The sequence below is a fragment of the Pelobates fuscus genome, chromosome 12 (assembly GCF_036172605.1).
Source record: "Pelobates fuscus isolate aPelFus1 chromosome 12, aPelFus1.pri, whole genome shotgun sequence".
NCBI lineage: Eukaryota > Metazoa > Chordata > Amphibia > Anura > Pelobatidae > Pelobates > Pelobates fuscus.
In genome coordinates this window covers 95,465,001-95,486,786 of record NC_086328.1, presented here as the reverse complement: position 1 = coordinate 95,486,786, position 21,786 = coordinate 95,465,001, and the positions used below count along the sequence as shown (strand labels likewise).

General features: G+C 41.0%; 1 protein-coding gene and 1 long non-coding RNA gene across 2 annotated transcripts in view; one reads left to right on the top strand and one right to left on the bottom strand.

The window, feature by feature from the left end:
* LOC134578261 (uncharacterized) overlaps positions 1-21,786 on the bottom strand; it is a 550,797-nt gene that overhangs the window by 190,176 nt on the left and 338,835 nt on the right. The window lies entirely within an intron of this gene.
* GATD1 (glutamine amidotransferase class 1 domain containing 1) lies at positions 12,307-21,012 on the top strand. The gene is made up of 8 exons (XM_063437993.1): positions 12,307-12,454; positions 14,249-14,325; positions 15,489-15,594; positions 15,832-15,939; positions 18,336-18,430; positions 19,269-19,362; positions 20,240-20,351; positions 20,789-21,012. The coding sequence occupies exons 1-8, from the start codon at positions 12,364-12,366 to the stop codon at positions 20,793-20,795; spliced, it is 690 nt and encodes a 229-aa protein (XP_063294063.1). The 5' UTR covers positions 12,307-12,363; the 3' UTR covers positions 20,796-21,012.

Genomic DNA, 21,786 nt, shown 5'->3' with positions numbered 1-21,786 from the left:
TACGCTGATGTAGCGTGGGACAGGTTTAATACTACAATGCATAAGCAAATGCGCCCTAGCCAAGGTTATTATGTCCATACACATAATACATGACAAGGTACTCTTGACACACCACATTCATGCTTCAGAACATAAAGAGGAGCACCCCTCTAAAGGGAAGGTTTGATTGATATATATATATTGATGCCATAGGTGTGCCAAGGGGGGTACCAGATGATTTTGCAGTAAAAGGAAAGTTTGAGTCCATTTTCCCAACCGTCACTGCTAATAATAATAATAATATTTTGATTTGCATTTATTATATCTATTGCAACCAACAACGTTTACCTGTCACCATGACTACTTGTGCCTATATTCCAGATAACACAAGTCCATATGGTAATGTAAGCTTGTCTATTTATGATGTCCCTCTGAAGAACTAAGAAGACTTTGAGAACCGTTACTCCAGTCATTTTTTGTGCCTTTGGGTTAACACGTCTTCTGATACTAACATAATAAAGTTTTATCTCTTAGAATCTAACATTTCATAGGGGGGACTGATGTGGAATTATTAAAAATTATTATTGTACTTGTATTGAATTATTGTACTAACTCCATTTTAACCTGACTTCTTCAAATCCTCCATTTTGTCCTCCTAACCTGACTTCTTCAAATCCTCCATTTTGTCCTCATGACTTAACTTGTTCATTTTAAAACTACCTTACGTGACTGAACTTCTCAACCCAATTAATACAGTAGACAAAGACCGTGTTTCCTACAAGGACAAGTACCAGGAGGTGCTGGCTACTCCTTAAGACTTGCCGGCTACTCCTTAGGACTTGTAAGATAGTATAGTTTGAAGGCCACGAGAACACAGTAGTAATGAAATGTTCTATTCATAAGAGACCTTGCACCTGGACATGAGGCCTGATATCACTGACTGTGTAAAATGACGCTCAAGCCCCCCTTTCCACCGAGTAAACCTCATGCTGGGAAAGATGGCGCCTGAGCCTTCTGTCCACACCCTTGTCCAGAACAATACCACCTCCCGGTGGGAGGACACCTAGCTGGTCACTCAAACCCCTGAGCCAATTAATAATATTGGTGGGTGGACACGAAGTTAGTCACATAATGTTTAATCCAATCAATGATGTTTATTAGTTATTATCTGATATTCAATGATGATGTCATTTTGCTTTTAAAAAGATCTGCACAACTGTTTTCCAACCAGATTGTATTAAATTTTCTGAAGTGCTTTCAACCTGAACTCCATGTGTCAGTGTGAGCTTACTTCTGCGTATACGCAATTTAATCATCTCAGATTTGGACAGGAACAGATAGACTTTGAACATTTTGGTTTACTTTCAAAAAGTACCATAACAGCTGTGTCTCTCGTGCAGAGGGAACTTGCTGGCATTTCGGATCTGGACTGCCCGTATGGGTGGTACCAGTCTGATATCTTTCAGAGAAGTTCTCTCTGTAATGGCACAAGATGAGCAAAAAACAGCTTGAGAACTGAGCGGTGACCGACCGAAGGGCAGGCTATTTCAGTTGCTGCTCGTTCTCAGTATTCTCTTGCGACCCATTTTTTACTCTCCACAAGTTTAAGGGATAATCCAGACGTGGACCCCTTGCTCACGGTGCCTAGAGAGATATCAGCTATGCCTCACTGATGATGCCTTACAAGGCTGAAACGATCGTTTGGGGTTGCTGTGTCTCTCGTGCAGAGGGAACTTGCTGGCATTTCGGATCTGGACTGCCCGTATGGGTGGTACCAGTCTGATATGTTTCAGAGAAGTTCTCTCTGTAATGGCACAAGATGAGCAAAAAACAGCTTGAGAACTGAGCGGTGACCGACCGAAGGGCAGGCTATTTCAGTTGCTGCTCGTTCTCAGTATTCTCTTGCGACCCATTTTTTACTCTCCACAAGTTTAAGGGATAATCCAGACGTGGACCCCTTGCTCACGGTGCCTAGGGAGATATCAGCTATGCCTCACTGATGATGCCTTACAAGGCTGAAACGATCGTTTGGGGTTGCTGTGTCTCTCGTGCAGAGGGAACTTGCTGGCATTTCGGATCTGGACTGCCCGTATGGGTGGTACCAGTCTGATATGTTTCAGAGAAGTTCTCTCTGTAATGGCACAAGATGAGCAAAAAACAGCTTGAGAACTGAGCGGTGACCGACCGAAGGGCAGGCTATTTCAGTTGCTGCTCGTTCTCAGTATTCTCTTGCGACCCATTTTTTACTCTCCACAAGTTTAAGGGATAATCCAGACGTGGACCCCTTGCTCACGGTGCCTAGGGAGATATCAGCTATGCCTCACTGATGATGCCTTACAAGGCTGAAACGATCGTTTGGGGTTGCTGTGTCTCTCGTGCAGAGGGAACTTGCTGGCATTTCGGATCTGGACTGCCCGTATGGGTGGTACCAGTCTGATATGTTTCAGAGAAGTTCTCTCTGTAATGGCACAAGATGAGCAAAAAACAGCTTGAGAACTGAGCGGTGACCGACCGAAGGGCAGGCTATTTCAGTTGCTGCTCGTTCTCAGTATTCTCTTGCGACCCATTTTTTACTCTCCACAAGTTTAAGGGATAATCCAGACGTGGACCCCTTGCTCACGGTGCCTAGGGAGATATCAGCTATGCCTCACTGATGATGCCTTACAAGGCTGAAACGATCGTTTGGGGTTGCTGTGTCTCTCGTGCAGAGGGAACTTGCTGGCATTTCGGATCTGGACTGCCCGTATGGGTGGTACCAGTCTGATATGTTTCAGAGAAGTTCTCTCTGTAATGGCACAAGATGAGCAAAAAACAGCTTGAGAACTGAGCGGTGACCGACCGAAGGGCAGGCTATTTCAGTTGCTGCTCGTTCTCAGTATTCTCTTGCGACCCATTTTTTACTCTCCACAAGTTTAAGGGATAATCCAGACGTGGACCCCTTGCTCACGGTGCCTAGGGAGATATCAGCTATGCCTCACTGATGATGCCTTACAAGGCTGAAACGATCGTTTGGGGTTGCTGTGTCTCTCGTGCAGAGGGAACTTGCTGGCATTTCGGATCTGGACTGCCCGTATGGGTGGTACCAGTCTGATATGTTTCAGAGAAGTTCTCTCTGTAATGGCACAAGATGAGCAAAAAACAGCTTGAGAACTGAGCGGTGACCGACCGAAGGGCAGGCTATTTCAGTTGCTGCTCGTTCTCAGTATTCTCTTGCGACCCATTTTTTACTCTCCACAAGTTTAAGGGATAATCCAGACGTGGACCCCTTGCTCACGGTGCCTAGGGAGATATCAGCTATGCCTCACTGATGATGCCTTACAAGGCTGAAACGATCGTTTGGGGTTGCTGTGTCTCTCGTGCAGAGGGAACTTGCTGGCATTTCGGATCTGGACTGCCCGTATGGGTGGTACCAGTCTGATATGTTTCAGAGAAGTTCTCTCTGTAATGGCACAAGATGAGCAAAAAACAGCTTGAGAACTGAGCGGTGACCGACCGAAGGGCAGGCTATTTCAGTTGCTGCTCGTTCTCAGTATTCTCTTGCGACCCATTTTTTACTCTCCACAAGTTTAAGGGATAATCCAGACGTGGACCCCTTGCTCACGGTGCCTAGGGAGATATCAGCGATGCCTCACTGATGATGCCTTACAAGGCTGAAACGATCGTTTGGGGTTGCTGTGTCTCTCGTGCAGAAGGAACTTGCTGGCATTTCGGATCTGGACTGCCCGTATGGGTGGTACCAGTCTGATATGTTTCAGAGAAGTTCTCTCTGTAATGGCACAAGATGAGCAAAAAACAGCTTGAGAACTGAGCGGTGACCGACCGAAGGGCAGGCTATTTCAGTTGCTGCTCGTTCTCAGTATTCTCTTGCGACCCATTTTTTACTCTCCACAAGTTTAAGGGATAATCCAGACGTGGACCCCTTGCTCACGGTGCCTAGGGAGATATCAGCTATGCCTCACTGATGATGCCTTACAAGGCTGAAACGATCGTTTGGGGTTGCTGTGTCTCTCGTGCAGAGGGAACTTGCTGGCATTTCGGATCTGGACTGCCCGTATGGGTGGTACCAGTCTGATATGTTTCAGAGAAGTTCTCTCTGTAATGGCACAAGATGAGCAAAAAACAGCTTGAGAACTCAGCGGTGACCGACCGAAGGGCAGGCTATTTCAGTTGCTGCTCGTTCTCAGTATTCTCTTGCGACCCATTTTTTACTCTCCACAAGTTTAAGGGATAATCCAGACGTGGACCCCTTGCTCACGGTGCCTAGGGAGATATCAGCTATGCCTCACTGATGATGCCTTACAAGGCTGAAACGATCGTTTGGGGTTGCTGTGTCTCTCGTGCAGAGGGAACTTGCTGGCATTTCGGATCTGGACTGCCCGTATGGGTGGTACCAGTCTGATATGTTTCAGAGAAGTTCTCTCTGTAATGGCACAAGATGAGCAAAAAACAGCTTGAGAACTGAGCGGTGACCGACCGAAGGGCAGGCTATTTCAGTTGCTGCTCGTTCTCAGTATTCTCTTGCGACCCATTTTTTATGGTCCAAAATGGCTTCCTATCCAGAGGGCTGCTCTGAACTATGGGATGATTTGTCCCTTGAGGCTGCGGGAGATGACATACCTGCTACAACAACTCCAGCGCTGGCACCTTTGGGACCGGGTGCTTCTCTGGCGATGACAGTAGTTCTGAGGGAACTCTTGGAGAACCTTCAGAACTTCCCTTCGAACCTTCAGAAAATTATTTAAACCAATGCAGTTACGCTCCATAAGGATCTGCAAGGCCCAACAGGCCAACTGAGAGTCTTGAAAGACACCTCCCATAACTGCTCCCAGAGGCGTACACCCAATCCATGGGGCCCCGGTGCGAAACTGATTCCTGCAAACCGAAAACAACACCCAAAAGATTGACTAATGACAGAGGTTCCAAGAAAGTGGGGAGACAAGTTAACAATATTAAAAAAGATATAAGGTACACAAAACTTATAGTCTCCACAACAGAACAAGCCACTTGGACAAATTCACAAACGAGTAAGGCTAAGATACCGAATACCCCGCTGCAGACACTCTCAAATCATTCCACCACCCCCAACCCATGTCACATATAACCCCCCTTTTCTGTTTCACCTTCCTGTCTCAACCATTAGCTCTTCCTTCCCTCACCAACAGCCAGCAAACCTATCTCCAAAACAGTCCATGGTAGCAGAACCTAGGACAAAGGGACACCGGTCTCCTAACCTCACTACGGGGCCCCCGGGGTGGCGGCTGGCAGGTGCAACACCACAGGTTGCCAAACTAACCCAAATGAAGGTTAAACCCACCTTAACCATGTGACAGTGAAACAAACCCATCCCGGGGAGAAGGTAATCCAAACAGCCTAATCTCCTCCAACCCTAGCACCACAAAGGGTACAGGTGCCGATGGGTTTGCCAAAACTAGCCTAATATGTTAAAGTGACTTTAACAAGGTGTTACCAAAGTAATGTGATTATACTGTATACTACCATACATAGTTACATAGTTAGATAGCTGAAAAGAGACTTGCGTCCATCAAGTTCAGCCTTCCTCACACCTGTTTTTTGCTGTTGATCCAAAAGGCAAAAAAAAAAAAAAAAACCCCAGTTTGAAGCACAATTTTGCAACAAGCTAGGACAAAAAATTCCTTCTTGACCCCAGAAAGGCAGTCAGATTTATCCTTGAATCAAGCAGTTATTACCCTACATTGAAAGATTATATCCTTGAATATTCTGTCTTTGCAAGTATGCATCTAGTAGCTGTTTGAACATCTGTATGGACTCTGATAAAACCACTTCTTCAGGCAGAGAATTCCACATCCTGATTGTTCTTACAGTAAAAAAACCTTTCCTTTGCCTTAGACGAAATCTTCTTTCTTCCAGTCTAAACGCATGGCCTCGTGTCCTATGTAAAGTCCGGTTTGTGAATAGATTTCCACACAATGGTTTGTATTGGCCCCGAATATATTTGTATAATGTTATCATATCCCCTCTCAGGCGACGTTTTTCTAAACTAAATAGGTTTAAATTTGTTAACCTTTCTTCATAGCTGATATGTTCCATTCCTTTTATTAATTTTGTAGCCCGCCTCTGCACTTTTTCTAGTGCCATGATATCCTTCTTTAGAACAGGTGCCCAAAATTGCACAGCATATTCAATATGTGGTCTTACCAGTGATTTATAGAGAGGCAAAATGATATTCTCGTCCCGAGAATGAATGCCCTTTTTCATGCATGACAATACCTTACTGGCCTTGGCCACTGCTGATTGACATTGCACATTGTTGCATAGTTTGTTGTCTATAACAATTCCCAAGTCCTTTTCGTGTGTTGTTATCCCTAATTCACTTCCATTAAGGGTATACGTTGCTTGTGTATTCTTTACGCCGAAGTGCATAACTTTGCATTTTTCAACATTAAATTTCATCTGCCATTTGAGTGCCCAGTCCTCCAGTCTATCTAAATCCTTCTGCAGCAAAGTAATATCTTGCTCACATTGTATTATTTTACAAAGTTTTGTGTCATCTGCAAACACTGAAACATGACTTTCAATGCTGTCTTCAAGATCATTTATAAAAATGTTAAATAAAAGGGGTCCCAGAACAGACCCCTGAGGGACACCACTTGCCACCTCTGTCCAGCTTGAAAATTAACGGCAACTCTTTGTATTCTGTTTTTAAGCCAATGTTCTACCCAAGAACAAGCATTTTCATCGAGACCGATTTCCTTGAGTTTGAACACTAATCTTTTGTGTGGAACTGTATCAAATGCCTTGGCAAAATCCAAATAGATCACATCCACTGCAACACCCTGATCTATACTTTTACTTACTTCTTCGTAGAACGCAATCAAGTTAGTTTGACATGACCTGTGCTTCATAAAACCGTGCTGATTTTTGCTGATAACCATATTCTTCTCAAGGAATTCTTGAATATTATCCCTTAATAACCTTTCAAATATTTTACCAGCCACAGAAGTTAAGCTCACAGGTCTATAATTTCCAGACAAGGATTTTGAACCCTTTTTGAATATAGGAACCACATCTGCCTTCCTCCAACCCTCCGGAACACTTCCTGAAAGAAAAGAATCTTGAAAGATTAAAAACAGAGGTTCACTTATTTCTACACTTAGTTCCTTAAGTACACGTGGATGGATACCGTCAGGCCCTGGAGCTTTGTTTATATTAACTTTCTTTAGTTGCTGCAGCACATTGTCTTGAGTTAACCAATTACAATTATTCTGCAAGTTTTTAGTAGCAATCATTTGCACATCTATTGCCATGGGTTCTTCTTTAATATATACGGAGGAGAAATAGTTATTTAGAATTCCTGCCTTTTCTTGGTCTTCATTAACTAACACCCCCGTTTCAGTTTTAAGTGTACCTATACTTTCATTTTTGGTTTTTTTTGGAATTTATGTACTTAAAAAATGCTTTGGGGTTGGTTTTGCTCTCTTTAGCTATCATTTTTTCATTTTGAAGTTTAGCAAGTTTAATTGCCTTTTTGCACGCATTATTTGCTTTCTTATATCTTTTATAAGATGCATCTGATTTGTCTGATTTAAATGCTTTAAATGCCCTTTTCTTATTTTTAATCTCTTGTTTTACTTCTCTACTAAGCCACATTGGTTTTAATTTGTTTCTTTTATACTTATTTCCCAATGGTACATACTGAGAAATGTACCTTTCTAATATTTGTTGGAAGATGATCCATTTATCCTCAGTGTTCTTTTCACTAAAGAGTTTATGCCAGTCAATATATTGTAAAGCTTCCCTTATCTTATTGAAATTGGTCTTTTTAAAATTATATGTTTTAGTATACCCCATGTGCTTTTGTTTTTTTGAGTTTATTTCAAAGGACACTATATTGTGATCACTATTTCCCAAGTGCTCACCTACTTGAATGTTGGTCAAAAGATCAAAGTTTTTTGTTAAAACCAGATCCAGACAAGCGTCCATTCTAGTTGGTGCTTGTACAAGTTGTGACATGAAGTTGTCATTTAACAAGTTTAAAAACCTAATTCCCTTTGCTGAGCTACTAGTCCCTATGTCCCAATTTATGTCTGGGTAATTAAAATCTCCAATAATTAAAGTGTTACCAAGATTTGCAGCTTTCTTAATTTGCTCAAACAGCTGTTGTTCCTCGTCAATATTAACATTAGGTGGTTTATAACATATCCCAACCAATAGTTGGTTTCCCTTCTTTTCCCCCAAGCAGATATTTACCCATAAGGCTTCCACATTTTCCTCATCGCATTCAATTTGCTTAAGATTTGGCTTTAAATCTTGGTTGACATACAAACATACCCCACCATGGAATGTTATCAAGGAATGTAAAAGTGAGCTGGATTCTTCATATGTTTCTGACCCCCCATCCCTCTTTCCTTTTTGTATCCCAGTTGACCTTGATAAATAAACAACACATTTTAAAAAAAAAAAAGGGGGGGGGGGTATTTTCTAAACAATCTATTATTAGAACATACAAATTCCATTAATCACAAGTACCACTTTTGGAGCTGGAAGAAGCTTAAAATATCCATTGCAGACCATGGTTTGGACAGTGAAACAAATTTGTTACTTTATCAGAAAGACCTTTGCTTGTAAATTTATTAATGGCATTAAGAAATTTAGCATTCAGGGGAGCTTTCAAAGAATTGGAGATATGCACAGTGGGACGTCCCTTGGTGTGCTAGAATTTAAAGCACACTATAATCCACTGCTACAAGAACATTCATAAAAAGGGAAGATAAACCAAGAGGGTGGAAGAGAATTTCATGCTCATTATCTATCTTGGGCAACCCAAAATTAGTATATTTATATAAAATGTGTCTTCTGTCTGAAAGGGAGAAAGAAGGCAATTTATTTCTCTGATATATGATTCTACACCAGATGATTCACAAACAGAACAAAATGTAGTTGTCATACGTTGTATGTATAGAGATCTGAAGACTGAAAATTATTTTATTCAAGAAAGGTTTATTGAGTATTCAATTTCTGACTTTATCCAAAAGACATGTGAAGAGGTAGCAGACAAGTTGTTATTGATGGGCTGAGCATAGAATGGATCTTAATGATTTCACAGGTTAAGGATTTGACAACGGTGCAAATATAAATAATACAAAAAAAGAATTCTCTGTGAATTATAAGGAACTAATTTTTAAATGATAAATATAATCAAACAATAAAAGGTGCTACCACTTATTGAATATACATTATCTCACAAAAGTGAGTACACCCCTCACATTTTTGTAAATATTTTATATCTTTTCATGTGACAACACTGAAGAAATTATACTCTGCTACAATGTAAAGTAGTAAGTGTACAGCCCGAATAACAGTGTAAATTTGCTGTCCCCTCAAAATAACTCAATACACAGCCATTAATGTCTAAACCCTTGGCAACAAAAGCGAGAAATGTCCAAATTGGACCTAAAGTGTCAATATTTTGTGTGGCCACCATTATTTTCCAGCACTGCCTGTCCACTCAGGGTTGCAGTGCAGTTGCCACACAAGCATGGGGGCCCTAGTGCGATGCCCAGCCAACAGGGGAGATCCTTTCATCTCCCCTGCCGGCCAATGGAAAGCCGGCATTGCTTTCTTGCAGTGGGCCCTCTCGGGCGTGTGGGGAGATCAAAGATCTCCCTCACCGACTCAAAGACCCTTTGTTAGAGAAGAGGACCCGGAGGCTGCAAGATAGGGAGGAAGGGAAGGACCTGGGAGGAGATCGCTCCTCCCGCAAGCATGCTGTGTGGAGCGTTCCACACAGCACTCAGCTTGGGAGGAGTGAAGATAGCCTGCAGCCAGAGGATCTGCAGGCTATTGATCTCCACCACTGGACCACAAGGGCAGTGTACCCCACTCCTTCACAAAAGGTAAAAAGAAAGGTTGGGGGGGACATGAAGATTTAATTAATGTACTGTACATTTTTTATAAAAAAAAAACAAAAAACAATAAAACATTTGCTCAATGCACCCCTCACACTCTTCAACACACACACAGCACTCCCCACATACAGCACCCTCACACACACAGCACCCCTCACACACACAGCCCCTCTCACACACACAGCAACCCTCACACACACACAGCACCTCTAGCACACAGTACCCCTCTCACACACACAGCACCTCTCACACACACACAGCAACCCTCACACAAACATCACCTCTCAAACACACACAGCACCACACACACACACACACACATACAGCACCTTTCACACACACACAGCAACCCTCTCACACACAGCACCTTTCACATACACAGCAACTCTAGCACACAGTGCCTCTAACACTCAGCACCTCTCACACACAGCACCCCTACACACACACAGCACCCCTACACACAAACACATACACTGCACCCCTCACTGCAGTCTGTGTGAATTTAGCAGCCTGTGTGTTCAGCAGTCTGTGTGTGTGTGTGTGTGTATTCAGCAGTGTGTGTGTATATTCAGCAGTCTCTGTGTGTGTTTGTATTCAGCAGACTGTGTATGTATTTAGCAGTCTGTCTTTTTGTACTCACAGTCTGTGACTCAATTCAGCAGTTTGTGTGTATATATTGCATTTGTTGGAGGTGCCAATAAATATAAGCTTAATTTTAGAGATAATTTACATTTTTATTCCTGTTAGTTGTTGTGTAGGCAGGGCCCCAATGCACCGCTTCGAAAGGGGCCCTTAATGCTGTTAAGATGGCACTGGGGGTCATCATGAGCACTCTGACCAGTTTGCGGCTATGCAGCCCCATATGCAGCTAACTGTGATGTACGATGTGTTCTGACCCCTTTTCTTTCATGGCCAATATTAAGCTTTTCAGCAATTTGAGTTAGAGTAGAGTAGCTCTTCAGTGTGATCGCACTAGACAGGCTAGCCGTTCCTTCTCATGTGTGCATCAATGAGCCCTTGGGCACTCATGACTCTGATAACAGTTTACCTGATGTCCTTCCTTGCACCACTTTTGGTAGGAACTAGCCACTTCATACAGGGAACACCCCACAAGACTTGCTGTTTTAGGGATGCTCTGACCCAGTCGTTTAGCCATCACTATTTGTCTCTTGTCAAAGTTAAATTTCCCCCTTGCATAATATTGTAAAGCACTGATGAATAAATTGGCACTATAGAATAACAATAATTTGATAATTATGTGAGATCTAGCAAAACCACTAGATGATCATACTTGATCTAATAAATATCTGCTATATTAGCTAACGTTTTGTAAAGGGGGGCTTATGGGTTATCCACCACAGGAAATAATTGTTAAGGGGACACTATAGTCACCCAGACCACTTCAGCTCAATGAAGTGGTCTGGGTGCCAGGTCCCTCAGGTTTTAACCCTTCAGATGCAAACATAGCAGTTTCAGAAAAACTGCTATGTTTAAATTGCAGGGTTAAGCCAGCCTCTAGTGGCTGTCTTCTGGACAGCCACTAGAGGCGCATCCGCGACGCTGGAGGTATATTATGCCTCTATCACACAGAGCGTCCATAGGAAAGCATTGAAAAATGTTTTCCTATTGACAGCTTGAATGCGCGCACGGCGCTTGCTGCGCATTTGGCTCCGCTGACGTAGGCAGAGGGAGCTAAAGTCGGCGGGAGAGGAAAGGTCACCAGCGCTGGAATTAGGTAAGCTGCTAAAGGGGTTTTAACCCCCTCAGCGCCACGGGAGGGGGACCCTGAGGGTGGGGGCACCCTCAGGGCACTATAGTGTCAGGAAAACCACTTTGTTTTCCTGACACTATAGTGATCCTTTAATATTACTTTTTTTATGTTTTCTATGATCTAAGACAAACAGCAATTGATCTAACCTGGTCTAACACGGCTGCAGCATATTACATGTATCCACCATAACATCCCACAAACCAATAACAATTTTAAGACATTTATTTATTTATCAAATATTTTACCAGCAAGAATACATTGAGATTTCTTTCGTTTTCAAGTATGTCCTGGGTAGCCACATTAAAATAATTTTAAACTAGCTATGTTTTCAGTTCAGCTATTTTGAATTAACATTCTAAATGAATTTTGGATTCACAATTCACATAATTCTGTAAATAACCTTATTTGAATGACCTGTATTTAACTACATATTTTATACATTCCATTAACAACAAGAAAAAAGATGCTCATAATTTCCCCTTTACAATGTTTTTTTATTTAGTAATTTCCAATTTGAGGACTAAATCATACATCAGAGAGCTTGCACAGTACACACACTATTCCCCTGCTGAACTACACGTATAATGACGTATTATTGCTGCGACGGCGTTCTTATTTTTTTTCCCCCTCCCAGGACTAAAACTTTATTGACAACGAAAACGCTGACATATTTCCATGGGCATGCGCTAACCAGACAAACCCAGGGCTTCCTTGACTGCGTTCCTTATGAAGAAGCAAGGGGTTCCCGGTGTGGTGGGGGCCACCGATAGGCTGACCAAGCTCAGCTGCCTGATTGTAGGGAGTGCTGCAACGGGAGGTAGGTGGCCGGGTCAAGTCATCACTTACTGGGTGCTGTCACGTGACCACAGCCTCTGTGCCTGTCTGATCATGTGACCTGTGCTGTGTGCCATGGCATAGTGGAGGCTGAATGAGCTGGTTGCCAGAGCCACTGTGTATTCATATATATCTTTACAGGCAGTGTATAAAAGGTTCTTCTCTGCAGTGTGTAGAATTCATATGCTTTAGGATTCCTTACTCTTTACCCCACCCCCCCCCTACTTGCAGCATTTGAAGTCTACATACCACAGCACTTTGAATGTGGTACCCACCAATAGTTTATCATGGGTCCTCAAACTCCGGCCCCCCAGATGTTGCTGAACTACAACTCCAATGATTCTTTGAATTACATAGCCAGAATATCTTGGGAGTAGTTGTTCAGCAACATTTGGGGGGCCGGAGTTTGAGGACCCATGGTTTAAGTGATGTGTGTCCAGGAAATCAGGATTAATATGGCCACACGTTTTTTTTTTTTCCCAAAACAATTTTGCAGCTTAAAGGAAAACTATATAAAAGGCTATTACAGTACTTCCTATTGTTGACAGAGGTCTGCTCTGCTCCTGTTAGATCATGATCAGTGAAGATCACTTGCCAGTGCATTGCCTTTCATAAGGACACTGTGGGAGTCAGGGAGCTTGTGTATTAATCACCATGTTTCATCTTTGAAAAGCTTCACATAGAATTTTATCGAGCACTATAAACTCAAAAAGGTGTTTTAGTGTTTTGGAGAATTTCTTTAAGGGGACACTATATTTTTAACACATTGCATATAGATAATGTTTTATTCTTGATCTTATCCCATAAACCTCTCCAATGCAATATTTTATGTTCTAAGTACTTGTCTGCAATTCAACTCATCACATAAGATGGTTACGACCATAGTACAGCTGTTATCATTGCATGCATAGGTTTAAGTATTTTGCTTGAGGGAGAGCTGCTTTTTTATGCTTACAGCACACAATAAGATGGAAAAAATAAATGTAAGGCAACCTATTGCTAAGTGCTACAGGTAGTCTCATTGACAACTCTGGTGGCTGTTTTAAAGCTGCAGTGATATTTAAAAAAAAAAAGTTTTTCTACAAATCGTACACTTTAGGCAACTGTCGGATATAAGCGCAGGTACAAGGTGCACCATGCATTTTGCAGTAATCCAAAGGGTTTATTGTGCTTAGACTGACCCTTTTAACATTCTCACAGCTGCTAGTTAGGAGAGAAACTGGTAGATGTCCTTCCAAATCCCAGAGCCAGTAAAGTGAAGTGTAGTTATATGGACTAGTGCTGTGATGTAATGCTCCTAATAAAATATACAAATGTAAGAAATTATCTACTATTAATTTTAACTAAATAAGTAATGGCTCACCATAGGCATTCCAGCGATATTTCCATTGTTTTCCAGGATGCGTATCACTTTCTCATTTTGAAGGGCAACGCATGAAAAAGTGCAAGTCTGCAATATGCACCTAACTGCACCATGTGAATTGTACATGTAATGTCCTCTGCATCTTCATAAAATACATAAGTGACCAGGAAGAGATGGTTGATCCGGCAAAGCTTACTCCAGCTGCTCTGGACTAAATGTCCCACGATTCTCCTTCAGTTTAGTAAATGTGCAGCTGAGCATTATGGGGAAAACAATCCACAGTAGTTAGGATGCCTAAGGTTGTCTATACTGGATTAGTGAAGGAAAAATAGTCCACAAATAAGCATGCTATCAGTGATCTAAATGTCTTTATTGGAACAATCTCCGTAATTGTTACTCGTTTCTTTTCTGCAGGGGTGTCAGCACAGTCCTTCCTTAATGCTTTCAACTTTGCAAGCTCCGCTTTCAACCTACAAGTAGCTACACCTGTGGTGAGCAGAGCTTCTTATTTTACCTTATAACAGAAAAAAAGCATTCTAGGTTGATAATATAATGATAAAATCTGAAGTGTTAATGTAGTAGCCAGGCCACAAAACACGACCAATATTTTGATTCACATTTTTTCCGAAACATGGAGTGTCATTATGTGTAAGACTACATGGGTGCACTTGAGTAACGTGTGTGTGTGTGTGTGTGAGAGAGAGAAAGAATGAATGGGTGTATTTATGTGAAGGTTTAAGAATTGCAGAGGTGTATGTGTAGCATGTCATTGTGTGTGAATGCAGTTTTGTATGTGGCCTATTTGCCCTGAACGTTCCTATGTCACTCATCCCATGGAAAGTGACATTTGGTGGAATTGAGTCAGTAATGCTATCCCATCTTATCTCCATATTCCTTTCTCTAAATATCACCAAACCTTCCCTTTACCACGATCACGCGTTGTCTGATTGTCACTTTCTCTTCCTCCTGGTCACAAACCCCCTTCCTCTAATTATTACATCTTTCTTCTAATCTTCACTGCCCCTGTCTCTAATTATCACTGCTCCCTCCTATGTCACAGCCCCTTCCTCCCATTTTCATCCTTTTTTTTTTCTCCAGGAGTGTTTTATGAGGCCCCCTCTTGTTTGCCTGTATTTGCCTGAGGGTGGAAGCCTCATCCCCGGTCTCTAGTGTGAGCCCCACAAAGCTGGGCATATAGTTCAGGCAAGTACAATTCTTGCATTTTCCCAAACTGCAGGGTACTGGATATTGCATCGCTCGTCACTGTAGCTTGAGCTCTGAGTAGTTATTTGTTTTCTGTAATAGACAGCTTTGTGTGGCTGTACTTGACATCACTGTCTGGGGGTCCGCTCCTGCAGCCTCCAGACTCCCTGCCACCTCCTTTCTAACTGCTGTATGTGGGCATTGTGGCTATGGTTAATTTACAGTTCTCTTGCCCCAACTCAATTTAAACTAGCCATGTGTGAGAACGTGAGTGGAAATGTTGAACCCTGATAATATCACAAGAAAGTTATTTACCAGGAAAAATACACGTAAAATGAAATTGCAAATATTGTAGCCAGGATCATATTGCAAAAGTATTCGCTTTTTTACTTGTAAGTGTAGTACGTGATCTAATGGGACCTTTGATTCACTAAAGTCTTTTCATTCACAGGGAAAGGCTCTGGATTTTGTGGGGATAAATGAAACAGATTCAAGATGGTTTCAGGAATTTCAGCTGAAGCCCTTTGCCAACCCTGCAAGGCTAGAATCGATAGACGGTGAGACACAAACCATGCAAGCATCATTTTGAAAAGTCAGGGCGCTCTAGCACCTCTAAATAAGAGGGAGGGTAACTCTGTGATGGTAGTATGTGGAAGTCTAGGGTTTTTTTTTATAATATAATGTTGACTTTTGCATCCATATATTGTATTTTTATAGAGATTTGATTGGTCCAGATTATGTGAAGTTTGGACTGGAAGCATTAATTTTTTCATTTTCTGTTTTCATTCCATCAGGCTCTCGATATCATGCACTTTTAATTCCACATTGTCCTGGGGCCCTGACAGATCTAGCAAACAGTGGATATCTGGCCAGGATTCTACAGCACTTCAAAGCAGAGAAGAGTAAGTAGGATGAATGAATAAAGGGTGACACACTGGAGTTAATTCCAGACTTCAATATACAGTTTGCATGTAATTAACACACATTTTCCATGAATGGTTAAAACATTTGGTCGTCCAAAGTGGGGGTGTGGCGGGAGAGGGCTTTACTGTATTTTTGCATGCCTTTTCTTACTTGGAAAAAAAAAAACGTGGCGACTTCCATGCTTTTTGTCATTTGTGCCTTTTGCACAAAGACGAAAAAAGGAAACTAAACAAAGATTGTAGTCAATTTTTTCACTGACAATGCTCAGTATGGAAAATCTAACTGGATTAAATACAATATTTTTTTTAAAAAAAGCAACTACCCAGCTAGATATACCTCTAATGCAAACTTGCATGTATTTGTATTTATAAGCATGCATTTAATAATTCGTTTTTCATTCAGGGTAAATCAAACATCAGCTTGCAAAAACTGCAGTTCTCTTGTCTGCAGTCTTTGCAAACCATCCCCTTCTTCCTCAGCTCAGACTTTCTGTGACTTTCCAATCACAGACTTCCTAATATAACTCAATGAGAAGTCTTTGCAAGGCAGGTGCTCTGGGAAATTGCTGCTCTTGAGATTAGTTTCACTGAGCTAACCAACCAGGAAGTAATAGGATCAGTTGTCTGAATGCCAAAGAGGGTGTAAGAAGGTTAATTTATAAAGTGGCAATTTTTATTGAAATCTAAATTTTTTTGTAAAATGAAGAAAAAAGGTGACACATTCTTCACACACAAAGTATTTCAGCAAACTAAAGTACTTTAGGGATCTGGCGTGTCACTTTAATACTATTACTTAATAATAATACTTATGTTGGAAATCCCCCTTTTTGGTGAGCAAATTGGGGGGAAAACCAGCAGTTGTAAGCTAAATGTCTCGATACAGGCTAGGCAGTCTTTGACATTCCACATGTTTTGGACCACATCTTACATAATGCACTTACAGCCATAATGCTGGCAAAGAGATGTAGTCCATAACATCTGGAGTGCTGAAGGTTGCTTACCCCTTTTGTAGGCAACTGTTCCCCTTTTTTTTTTGCTTTTTTTTTTTTTTTTTTTATGGAAAAATTATCTGGCTGCAATATTTAGTTACACTAAGTTCAGTGCATTAGGATTGTGGCGTCAGTACAAAAATCACATGGTGTAATCTCAGGGAGTGATCCAGAGATTCTTTGTGTCCCTGTGATCACATATTTGGAATAAGACATGAGGCATGAAGCCAATGTTTATGAAAGTTAAGACATTTAAAGCAAACACATGCTTGGTATCACACTCAATATGTTTTTTGTTTCTTGGTTTACATTCCTGCATAGTGTCAACTGAATAAGGGAGGGCTACAGCTGAAAGTGAATGTGGTACATTTGTGGAATATTACTCGAGAGCATGTTCTAAGAATAAGAAGTGAGGATGGGTTGGAGAAGGGGTATGGCATTTTATATGTCTGTGTGACTCAATTGTGTGGGATATGCTATCCAGGTTATAGGATTTTATTTATTTATTTTGAGAAATGCAGTCAAGACATACAGTAAGATTGCAGGTGACACCTTACTGCCTACAAGTGAGATTACAGTAACAAGATGAGGTATCTGCAAGCAAAATAATTTATTGCAGGAAGAAAAGAAAGAGAATGGTTAATAGATATATATTGTAGTCACATCCCACCTCCTTAATGGAACACTGTATACACTGTAACTGCTTTGTCTCATTTAATTATAGTGTCTAAACATCTGAAGTCCCATGGCACTATCCTTGCATTCAGCTTTAAACCATTTAAAAACATTTCATGCTAAATGAGACTCCGAGTAGCCTATCCTCTCTAATGCTGCTTGGACTAATGAGGAAGCATTAGTCCGACCAGCAATGGGTGGCTTTGATTGGCTGAGCGTGTCAGGTGACTGTTTTCAGTCTATCTGCTTGAATGAAATGATATTGCTAAAAGGAAGTGTGCAAACCCTTCCTTAGCCATACTTCCATTGGGGCCAGACCGTGGGTTACTGTGGACACTTATTTAGTATTTAAATGGAGGGACAGTGCCAGGGGTCTACAGTCACTAAAATCACTCCAATGTTATGAAATTATTATATTGCCTACAGTGTCCATTCAAATTAAGGTAGTTGCATGTCTTCATCTGCTATAACTCTTTTTTTTAATAGGGAGATAAGCCATACAGTTACCTTTTGCACATCCAGTGCCAGCCCCCAGAACTTGGCACAAAACTTTACAGCAGGACTTAGTATTATTGATAGAAAGAGTATGCGGCCTGATTGGCAATATATTAATGGAAAGGTTTGCTTGCATGTTTAGGGTGGCACTAGTCTTAAATCATTATACATATGAACTTGTGAATTATTTGACTTTTGTGTCTTGCTTGTCCTCAGAACCGATCTGTGCAATTGGGCATGGTGTATCGGCATTGTGCTGTGCCACCAATGAGGACAGATCCTGGGTGTTTCAAGACTACAGTCTCACTGGGGTGAGTGGCAACACTTGACAAGGAGCTCCAGCGTTTATTTTATTTTTAATTTTCCTTTGCTAGCTGCTCATGGCACAAAATGTATGCTGTTACACGTCTTGGCAAATTGTGCTGTAAACCTATTTTCCATTTCCAGAGTAGATTTTATTTTTCTATACAGCTATCTTGGTATTTATTAGGAAACAAGGTAGCTGTATATGAGCTATAGAATTTGACAGAACTGGTGGCAGAACTCGTGTTGATCAAATGCTATGTTTTGTGGAGACCGCATCAAAATGAATAGATTTAATGATTTCAAAACACCATACCACCTAGAATAGGGGGTGCCCAAAAGGTAGATCCCCAGATGTTTTAAAACTACAGCTTCCATGATGCTTTGTCATTCAAAAGACGTTCTAAAGGCATGTTGTAGTTATACAACATATAGGGGTCTACCTTTTGGACAACCCTGTCCTAGAACATAGATTTTATTAATGGAACTGGTGCAGCTTTGTATACAAATAATACTGTGTATTCATTGTGACTTTTTAGAGACAGAAAAATCAAACTGTATAAGTAGGGCTCAAACACATGTCCACTTCTGCCTAAAATAGTGGGATTGATACTTTTGAGTGTCAGCTGCTGTCATTTTAATGTAGTTCAGTCTCTAGCTGAATTAATGGTGGCAGCTGAAATAACTACCATCCTGGAGCTATGTCTTAACTTTATAGAACTAACCTTCAAATCTATGGTAGATAATCCCTTCACTGTTATAAGCCTTCTGCTTCCTTAGAGTTTAGAGCCAAACCTGGTAATGGTTAATATCTCTCCCTCTGACCCTCTCTTCTTTTTTTCTCAGCCCTCTGTGTATGAACTGGTACGTCAGCAAGATTATGCTAGTTTACCATTGATTCTGGAAGACTTTGCAAAGGAATCTGGGGCAACATTCAGTGGTAAGTACCACATCTGTTCTTGACTTTTAGCAACATGAATATATTGAAGGAACATATAGCAGAGCAGGCACAACCGTTCATGACTCTAAATTCACCTAGTACGTTTTAAAAAAACATCTCAAATTAAAGAATTTTGATTCTTCAAATGTTTCAAATCTTAGTCGCTTAATAATTTATTACGATTACAATAATAAAAAAAAATCAGTCCACCCACATACTTTTTAAATGCATGCCATTTTATTTCCAGCTAAATCTCAATTTTCAAAGTTTTTTTTGTTTTGTTTTGTTTTGTTTTCTGAATGAAAGTGCTCACTTACTGACCTGATGATGTATTCATTCCATTTCCACGCATGAGACATCGCTGCGTCCATTTTATGAGAAATTCTATCCAGTTGAGTGCATTAATGATTTTTGCGAACATTAATTTTGCATTAAGACTGTCATTGAGTTTCATTACTTGATGTTCTGCTCAAATATTGGCTGTTTTCCAAAAGCATTTTTACATTTTGTGTTCTTGTATTGAAATGTAACTTTCACAGTAAAAAACAGGTGTGAGAAAGGCTGAACTAGATGGACGCAAGTCTCTTTTCAGCTATCTAACTATGTAACTATGTAACCGTACACAGAAGTTTAAACTAAAGTTAAATAAATTTCCATCATTACATGTGTACAGGTTTTGCAGTAGATCATCTACATATATATAATAAATTATTCGTTTTTAGAGGAATCCTCTGCACTTCACCTTTATTGAGAATGGGCTTGTTAATAGGGACATGTAAAAGTGTCTTTATTTCAACGTGTTCAGAAGAGGAGTTTATTTTCTGTAATTTAGATGCTTTAGTAATATTACATTTCCAATTTTTGTCTTTGTGTTCAGCCAGTGAGCCAGACGCTGTCCATGTTGTACTGGATAGGCATCTAATCACTGGACAGAATGAGAACTCAACCGTGGCTGCTGTTCAAAATCTCATCTTGCTCAGCAATGGGAGGTAAGTACCAGGACAGCCGCCAACGACTCAAAAGTAAATGTGTGGTTTTTACATCAGTAAGTGGAGTATCGTATATGCTGTATACCAGGGTATCACTTTATAGCGGGATTTACATCTTAGTAAATATATGCAATGGGGACTAAATAATTAAAAGGGTTAAGAATATAGAGTAGGCTAGAGGGAGGATGGTGACTGTATGGGTCCAATATGTACAGACTATATGGACGGTAACTAGATTTTAAAAAAATGTATGTAGTACCTAAGAACCACAACTAAATTGGTAAAGAGTGCAAAGCTGGTTCTTTATTTGAGAGTTGTTTTTTGTTTGTTTTTTGTTTTTTATTATTTAAAACTGAGCTGGCTCCATAATCTAAACAATTGCATATAATAAAAGCTATTGTGTTATTTTTATGTATTTGTTTTTTTGTCTTGTTTAGGAAATAATACCTCTGTCAAGACAGATAGCAGTGACATTTGTCCACAAGTGGCCCAAAGAGCTTTTTGGCAAAAGAAGAAAGACGTAGTCAGAATGTATCTACAGGAGCAGAGATCCAGCTTGAAATACCAACTTAACTTATTGCCAGGAGAGCAGACTCAAGAAGGAACTCATCCCATATATAACATCACAGGATCCAGAGGGCAACCTTGTGCTACATTCCACAAAACCATTACCAGGAAAATAAACCGGTTTTAAGTATGAAACACCTTTCCCATGTGGCCCAGTCATTATAAGATTAACATACATTTTATTAATTTGCACCTACCATTTTTCTACTTGCATGTATATAGCACAAGATATTTGTTAAGTGTTTTCATGTGTTCGGTAAACCAAGCCAATAAACATGAGTCGAGGTTGAAATTCATAATATTTTCATTGCACCATGAATCCACCACACTCATTGAGTAATGGTTTTATTTTGTGTATTTTTCTATTGCGTGGAATATCTGCACTGCTTCAGGATGTACATGAGTTTGAATACATTGTTCATACAACTTTAGCTTAAAGGACCACTCTAGGCACCCAGACCACTTCAGCTTAATGAAGTGGTCTGTGTGCCAGGTCCAGCTAGGGTTAACCCATTTTTTCATAAACATAGCAGTTTCAGAGAAACTGCTATGTTTGTGAATGGGTTAAGCCTTCCCCTATTTCCTCTAGTGGCTGTCTCATTGACAGCCGCTCGAGGCGCTTGCGTGATTCTCACTGTGAAAATCACAGTGAGAGCACGCAAGCGTCCATAGGAAAGCATTATGAATGCTTTCCTATGTGACCGGCTGAATGCGCGCGCAGCTCTTGCCGCGCGTGCGCATTCAGCCGACGGGGAGGAGAAGAGGAGGATCGGAGGAGGAGAGCTCTCCGCCCACCGCTGGAAAAAGTAAGTTTTAAACACTTTCCCGTTTCCAGAGCCGGGCGGGAGGGGGAGCCTGAGGGTGGGGG